The sequence below is a fragment of the Osmia lignaria genome, chromosome 9, assembly GCF_051020975.1.
Source record: "Osmia lignaria lignaria isolate PbOS001 chromosome 9, iyOsmLign1, whole genome shotgun sequence".
Classification (NCBI taxonomy): domain Eukaryota; kingdom Metazoa; phylum Arthropoda; class Insecta; order Hymenoptera; family Megachilidae; genus Osmia; species Osmia lignaria.
The window spans coordinates 7593546-7602148 of NC_135040.1; the positions used below are offsets into that span (position 1 = coordinate 7593546).

The window sequence follows — 8603 nt, forward strand, 5'->3', positions numbered from 1 at the left end:
AAAGAAAAGTAATTAGGCAAAAATAAAAATTATTTAAGTATCAGATTTTTTTTTTTAATACATAGGCAATGACCGGGAGAAAAACTGCAAAATTAACAAAATGGTGAAATTGGGTAGATTCTGATGAATATTTTCTCATAAATTCAATTTGTTTTGAGATTAGTGAACTTTTGAAAGGGGCAATCTCCCCTTTCGGATTCGCCCCTGCATTGTGGGGGTCTGTTTCTACATTGGTCCTTTTCTTGATGAATACCCACATGGTAGATGAAAGTTTTTTTAACTTCGTTTGGTCATTACGTAGAAGCAATCTTGATGAGAATATATTATCTCCGTTCGAAAATTTCGGGTTAAATATTTGAACACTTTTACGTTCCATATATAGGGTGAATTAATAATCACTTCTCATTTATTGTTATTTTGGCAAAATGTATCAGATAAAATATGCAATATTTAAAAAATTTAATAAAAATGTCTGATACAACTAGCAACAATTTTTCATCCGACACTTTTATTTTTACATTCTATTCAAATGTTATTTTCGTGTGTAAAATGAGTTAAATTATTAAGTTTTATGTTTTGTATATTAAAGTAGTTGTTCTGTATATTAATTCTTCTTTAACAATTTTTAACTTTGCCTTGGCAACTTTGTTGATTAATCATTCGTATGTCAAAGCTCATAATAAACAATTACGACTTATACAGGATATTCCTCATAATGTAGTACTTCCGGCTGAAGGGTTATTCTACATGCAAATGTAGCTTTGTTTTTAAGAAAATTATTCAAAATATTTGTGTTAAAAAGTTTGTTAAACAATTAATACATGTTATAAAATAATAAATGTAATTATTAATTACCACTAAAATATGGTATGATATTGTTGATGTACTAATGTACAGTGTTGATTAATAATACCTTTTATATATATATTAATAATTACATTCGTTAATTAGTAAGGTAATAATTGTAGTAATCATCATCGTTGAATATTTTAAAGAATTTTCAGATTTGATTTTCGGGAAAATGAAACCAGATATAGAAAAAGTTCTTTCTACATTTTTGAATTATTTTTGTACGTAGGATCAACCCTTATAGTGCCACGTTGTGCGAGACACCATGTATATATATAAATGAAGAGGTTCTCTTCCTATATATCATTTTCATCATTGTAGCTGTCGAAAAGATTTTGTTCTCGACTCGGTTGCAGGAAGTTTGGTATCTACAAACGGTCTTTCGAGAATTTAGGGTCCGTTACGACATCGGTCTTTGTAGATGTGTGCCGCACATTGTGGCCAGGCAACCCAACTGCTGCTACATTGTGAGAAAAGGGCGTTCGTTAGAATCCTATCATCATTTTCTACATTTCTTAGGCCTGTTGCTACGGCTGTTATGGGTATTAGAACTATTATCTTAGAAAATTATTTCCACATTTTCAAACCTTAATTAAGTATAATAGGTTTTCTTAGAATTTATTCCACTTGTTGAATTGTTACACTGACCTGGTTCTCTACAGAAACAATGTAGAAATCGGAAACAGATTTTTATTTTCAATCGTAACTATTTATTTTTCTTTATGTAAAAAGTTTAATAATTTAGAACTTCGCGAAGAAATTTCTAATTTTTTAACGAAAGATTTTCAAAGATTAAAATAATAACTTAATATGAAATATAAAATTAAATTGAAATCGGAGCTCCCTTCATGTTCGAGGATTAATGAAAACAAAAAATAGAGGTCATTGTAATGTACATTTATTTCTTTATATTTATTTACATGTAAACTTTCTACTAGCTTTTTATTTAATTCTATTATTACAAAGCTTTATTATTTTTGTTAAAAAGCAAATATTTTACACTGCAGAAACATAATAAACAGTAGTTAATTCGATTCATGCACAAAAAAATAAAAATAAAATTGACTGACTCTAATGTTAGAGAACGTATTACATATGGTGATCCGTGCCCTAACCTGTAGTCAGGCCCGGTCCACTTCCTTTCCCGCCAATAATTCTGGCGCCAAAAGTTTCGGCGTTTCTATTGGTGGTCCACGTAGACTGTTGGAATCTATTCCAGCGCTGGAACAGAGAGAGACCAGACGCGTCGAACAAGGCAAAGGATGTCATTTAGATAACCTTTTATTTTAGCTTATGCCCTACGTATACGATCGTTCTTAAATTTTCTCACGCATTTTCTGCCGTGCTAATTAGTAATGCACGACAGATTGCTTGGACAACGTTGTTTGTTGTCCGTGACGCTATGTTGAATGATAAACGCCATGCAATTCATGCGCGTATTTCTCCTTATGTTTAGCGTTGTATCCCACCACTCCTTTCACCTTGCCTTACCGAAATAAGTCATCCTGACACGAACAGGTGCAACTTGACGTAGCTGATCCGATTAATTACTAGCTCGCACGAAAATGCTTCGAAAACGACAATTTCGTCTTTTCCACTAATTGCTTTACAGTTTTGGCAATTAATTTTCACTCTTCTGGGACTAGGATTTTGTATACAATGAAATATATTTTAAGTCCGATGATTTCATTGATAACGATTAAAGGTTAACAAATTACCTGTAGGTTATGCAATAGGATGTTTTTCGTAGAATCTGTATTATAATAAAATTCACTTATATTATTTTAACTTTAATTACGTATGATTTTATATTATTTGAAGGGGTACTAATTTTTTTATCATGTTGAAAAAACCATAAGTTGGTAAAAGAAAAGAATTGAAACTTCACTACTGTTGGTAAGGAATAAATCTACCATTCCAACCGTCCTTGGATGATTTTTACCAGACGAGTTATTCTCTACAGACCTTTTACGAATTGCTTTTTTGTGCCACGCATCACGGGCGGGCTCTAGAGTCCACTTACCATTTTCGAGTCACGTTCTGCCATATCAATTGGGGCTGGTTTTACTGTATATTACAGCGCTTTTAGTGGTCGGAATTATAATAAAAAATGCTGGTACACATTTGAAGGCATAGTTGAAATACAACAGTTTATATCCTCAATTCTTTAATCCTTGAATCTTTAATCCTTGGGTCAATCGTGACCCAAACTCACAAAACATACAATGTTTTGAAACAGCGTACATTTTAGAAAATTAAAATAATTGTTTAACGGATTAAAACCTTGGTATCTCATATTTCTGCGCTATTTCATATTCGTATCTTCTCCTCTAAAAGTCATAAGTGTGTATTATATTCTGTATCCAGTTATTAATTTACTTGTCAAAAACTATAATAGAGATGTATAAAATTTCTGATGACATTTTCGTTGTTTTTGTTGACAGGCTAGTCGTACACTTGCACCCTGGGAACATTTGTTACCCTGTCCAAAGTGTTCATTCCCTTGTCACGTGGATGGCGAGAAAAACGTGGGAACGTGTTCGAGGCAAGGTTGCTCAATGGAATTTTGCACCTTCTGTTCGTCGAGGCCGCACACTGGTCCTTGTAAAACACCCCTGTTAGCTACGCCGACCAAGAGGAACAAACGGTTGGTCGTCGGCTCGAGGCAGAGTAAACGGAATCTCAGGAGATTATAAGCATTCCCTATTAAACGAAATCAAACGTTGATCGCAAGAATGAAAGTTGTTAGATGAATCTTTTATAAATGCTGTCACTTCACTCTCTAATGAAACGTTTTAGCGTATCGTCGAGAATTGTCAAATAGAATCGTTGGAATTAATTTAATTTAATTTTGTTGCGAAGCGTAGTATTTCTTTGAGAGTTAGTATCGTCGTCGTTGTTCGTTCAACATGCTTTCCAATGAAACGTGAATGTATGGACGAACGATTAATTTGCGTTTAATATTTTATATGTTTTAAAGTTGTGTACAAATTTGTGGGATTGAAAAATGAAAAAACCGATTCAAAGTTATAATGGATCGATTGATCGAGATTTCTAAGTTCATTATAATTTTGATATTACGATACAATCGCCGCAAGTTGATTTTAACAACTAATAGGAAACCAATTATTGGTAATAATTAGTGATAACCGAAATCAAACGACGCTTCTCCTTTCTCTCTACGTTACCCTTTTTGGGAGCCATACTTTATTTTTTACCAATGTTTTTAGTACTCTAGTACGCCACTTTGGTTCTTTGTGCCATCGTTTTTAAAGTTTTAAGGAAGAGATTAACTCGGCAATAATTAATCAAAAGGAAAAGTGTACAAGTACAAATATACAGCGTGAATATTAACCCTTTTACCACGGAAGACCACTGGACCAACTATTCACAAAACTAACCTCAATATAAAGAAACATAATAAACAGTGGTCGTCCGGCGAAATTACAAGAAATTATTAAAATCACAAATATCTGGTTAAATTACCTGATGCGACAAACAAATATTTTTTTACATAGCGAAGTACACATTCGCAGGTTATTTTTCTATTTAATGATAGTATTTAAAGAAAAGGGTTAATACCGAATAAAATAGTTTAGAGTAACTCGAGATATTAGCAACTAAACGTTTATTTAAAAAGTGCAAGAAATAACACGTAGTTCCTCGTTACATGCGTAGCATTCACATTCCTTCGTTTATTATTTTTATTTTTATAATTACGCGTTTATGCAAATTGTAGGTACCTCGATTAAATATTAATTTGTTTAAAAGAATACCAAATTTATCGATCAATCAAAACTTATCTCCTAATTCGTCGCCGATTAATTTTAATAATTTAATAATTTAATTAAAAGATGAATGTTTATAGTAATTCAAATTTATGTGTGTCTGAAAAAGATTATAGTATTATAGAATTACTTTATTTTGTAATATTTTTCGTTTAGGTATTCAATATATAACGTCACAATTTTCTGGAAAAATTTTAAACATCATGTAAACAATTACTTAATGTACAAAATTTAAACCAAATTGGTAATCCGAATATCTTGCCACTTTTTATACGTAATTCTTCTCTAATTAAACATAGAATTGAAAAACGCGATTCTTTTTTACAATGTCCATTTGCAGTTTTTAAATATAAGACCATATATTAATTGTTTGTAGCAATTGCAAGAGCAGGATGAGATTTAGCAAAATAATGAGTAATTGTGAATATATCGGTTGTTTAAATTATGAAATTGAAAAACAGAATTCACCACTATAATGTATTAGCAAAAGAAACATTACATACTCTAATCTGCTTTAGTATATCGATCATTATTAACCACTGATAATTCAAATTGAACGAAGATTGTATTTTGCTCTCTTATCATCCTTCTCAAAAACTATGTTTTATTTTTCGATAATATTTTTAGTATTATAGCAGGCCAATTTCAGGTGCCATTTTATTAAAGTTTGAAATTTATTTTTATTTTTTATATTTTAATTTCTACCGATCTAGAATTTTTAACGTTGTAGCGTTTGTATTTATTCAGAATGTAAATGTGAATTTTCATGTGGCTTTTAAATCAAATTTACGTCCTGCGAAAAATTAATGTAATCCATTTCTACGAAAATTTTAACCCAAACAACGTTCAATTATAACGATATAATTGTAAATTGTTTTTAAAATTAACGAAGAAATGTGAGTGCGACCCGTATACGAGAAGAAAACGAATGGGAACTGTTTGTCTTCGTGTGATTTTCGTATTTTTTATTTCTGCTAAATAGACGTTTAGTTGTTAGTATCTTTAGTGCCTCTCAACTGTCCCATCTCACATAAATTATAGAAATATGTTCGAACCTGTTTTGTATAGCAGTTAGACTTATTACCATTGTGCCTTATATTTGTGCTTCCAATGGAAGTATATGTAAGAAAATAGTATGTAGAAAATACCAAAACCTTCAACACGGTTTTCTCGCTAAAGTTTCAGTATTGCGTACTAGATATTTTAGTATAACTATTATGTACGGTGCGAATTAGATATACGTTTTGAGCTGCGATTGTTATTTTCTTAAAGCAATGAGCTTCTTCTGTCAATTTGAAAAATTATGTTCTTTGTAAAAAAAAAAAAAAAAAAAAAAACAAAAAAAAAGAAGGAAAAAAGAAGTGTATAAGTTTGTTAATTTCAACATGCTTATTGTCTAAGAATGTGAAGATGAAGAATTAAATACGTTTTACTTTTAATATAAAATTTCGATATTTATTTGCTACCTAGCAACAAGTTCAAATAGTACATTTTAAACATTTAAAAACTTCCATAACAGTCTGAGAAAGACTGCAACAAAAATCGTCAGAATTGCCGCTATTCTGTATTTAGACGGTTTCATCTCGATCGGTATCCCAGACACAGTTCCTTTAGGTAAGCACTGTTTTACCGACGGAGAGATACCTTCGTTTGTCGGTTCTCCCTTCATCGAATATTTCGTTGTTTCTAGGATTTTCACTTTAATCATCTTTCCCAAGTACCCCTCTTTCAAAGGCACCAAAATCTGTTCGTACGATTTATTGTGACCAACGTAGTGCTTTTTATCGTGAGATATTTCCGTGACCAGCACATCTTGAATAATACCAACTCTATTATCATCGTACGGAAAGTAGGACTGGAAAAATTCCGACAACCTTTTCGTTCTCTTCTTTACATCTTGCGTGGGTACTTTCTGCATTCGAGCAGCGGGTGTACCCGGTCGAGGGAAGAACTGATTGATGAACAAACTTGGAAATTTATGTCTTTCGCAAAGCTTCATCGTCTCTTCGAAGTCCTGCTCTGTTTCCGTTGGAAAACCGCAAATAATATCCGTCGCTATGGTTAATCCTGGAACACGTTCCCGTAGAAAGTTTACGACCATTTCAAAATCGGCGCAAGTGTATTCTCGCTTCATGTCTGCCAATACTTGGTCGCTCCCAGATTGTACCGGTACGTGAAGGAAACTGTAGACTTTCGGGTGTCTCAAAATCTTGCTCATTTCCTCCAGATGTTCTAGAATGTAGGGTGGATTGGTCATTCCAAGGCGAATCATACAACCATCAGGCACCACCTCGATCAATTTCCACAGCAATTCTGGCAAACTTGTACCAATATCTCTGCCATAGGTGCCCGTGTCCTCGGACGTAAGCCATAATTCGCAAACTCCTTCGTTGAACGCTTGCGTAGCTCTTTCAACGATCTCTTCAGGGGGATAACTTCCCAATTCTCCTCTCGCATGTTTCGTTTTGCAGTAAGTGCATTGATTTAAGCAACCCGTATTAATGGCTATAATTTCTATTAAGGGATTTCTTCGGACTTTCGGCAACCTCAGCGAAGCACCGCCAACTTTTTTCCCAGCTTCTTTTTTCTGCTGTAAAAATCGAACCGTGTTTCCTTTCAATGTTTCTTCTACCACTTCCACCACACGGTCGATCTGCTGTACGCCGATTACGCTTAACCCTTGTAGAAAAGATGACTTGGGGGCACCCTGTGGTACACATCTGAAAAATATTAGATTTAAATGTAACTTTTAATGCTTTATGTCACACTATACTTTAATTAATAATTTGTATTGTGTACGTAAAATACAAAAGTCTTAATACCCGGCAAGTACAATATGTTTCCCCTGTTTCCTTCCAACTTCGATTTCGTTTCTGAAATGATCTTCGGATGGACTCTTTACTGTACAAGAATTCAACAGCCACAAGTCTGCTTTATGTTTGTCTTCTGTCAATCTGTAACCATAGGCAGCAAGCTGACCTGCCATATATTCACTGTCAGAATTGTTATGAGTGCATCCCCAAGTTTTTACGTAAATCGTTTGTGTTCCTGGCACAATACTGTCGAAAACAGGAGGTTGTGGTAATTCCTCGTGCAACTGCATACGCTTTGGACGAAATGTGACATTCTTTCTGGAACTATAACGTTCTTTGGGTGTAATATCTTGTGATGATATTAAATCTTCTATATCTTCTATAATATCTTGACACGGAGCTAACATTGCTTACAAAAGTTAAATCACATAAGATATTTCTAGGTTAGTTGTCTCTCTTGAGCCTGTTTAATTATTTTACTTTCAGCTAATTCTATGTTTTGCTACTGAAAAACTAGTCGAGGTCTTAGTAGAAACAATCGTTTTATATTTATTTTTTTTATATAAGTTACATATTGAAACAACTTTTTCATATTATTTTATAAGCTATAATACTTTACACCATGCAGTGACCACTGCACATGTGAGATTTTCGAACTTCTTTAGTGACATCTAGCGTAATTCAATAAAATTACATGATACACGTTAGCTACGAGGTCCCTAACACCCCAAGATGATAGGTCGGTAGTCAGAGGCGCCGGGGGTCCCTGACACCCCAAGACGGTATTTTATCGGCGCGCAGAGAGTCACCGGGGTCCCTAACACCCCAAGATGATATTAGGTCGGTATACAGAGTCGCCGGGGGTTCCTGACACCCCAAGACGATATTTTATCGGCGCGCAGAGAGTCACCGGGGTCCCTAACACCCCAAGATGATATTAGGTCGGTATACAGAGTCGCCGGGGGTCCCTGACACCCCAAGACGATATTTTATCGGTGCGCAGAGTCACCGGGGTCCCCGATACCCCAAGATGATATTAGGTCGGTGCTCAGAGATAGTCCTCGCCGTCCTTGTCAATGATGATAAAAAATATACTTATGGCCACTGGTTCGAGTAAAGGTAAGTAAAGGTAAGTAAAGGTAAGTAAAGGTAA

General features: G+C 34.0%; 2 protein-coding genes across 3 annotated transcripts in view; one reads left to right on the forward strand and one right to left on the reverse strand.

The window, feature by feature from the left end:
- Positions 1-6047, forward strand: part of LOC117605758 (uncharacterized) — a 40677-nt gene extending 34630 nt beyond the window's left edge. The window contains exon 2 of the mRNA XM_034327444.2: positions 3294-6047. Within this exon, the coding sequence (XP_034183335.1) occupies positions 3294-3545 (252 nt within the window). The 3' untranslated portion in view covers positions 3546-6047. The remainder of the gene's footprint in view (positions 1-3293) is intronic.
- Positions 6048-6073: 26 nt separating this feature from the next.
- LOC117605727 (threonylcarbamoyladenosine tRNA methylthiotransferase) lies at positions 6074-8108 on the reverse strand. 2 transcript variants are annotated; one of them, XM_034327391.2, is made up of 3 exons: positions 7865-8108; positions 7460-7774; positions 6074-7357 (listed from the first exon to the last, which is right to left on the reverse strand). In XM_034327391.2, the coding sequence occupies exons 2-3, from the start codon at positions 7738-7740 to the stop codon at positions 6130-6132; spliced, it is 1509 nt and encodes a 502-aa protein (XP_034183282.2). In that variant the 5' UTR covers positions 7741-7774; positions 7865-8108; the 3' UTR covers positions 6074-6129. The 2 variants fall into 2 exon arrangements, with proteins under 2 accessions (XP_034183282.2, XP_034183273.2); XM_034327382.2 differs by having other exon boundaries at positions 7460-8108.
- Between the last annotated feature and the right edge of the window lie 495 nt (positions 8109-8603).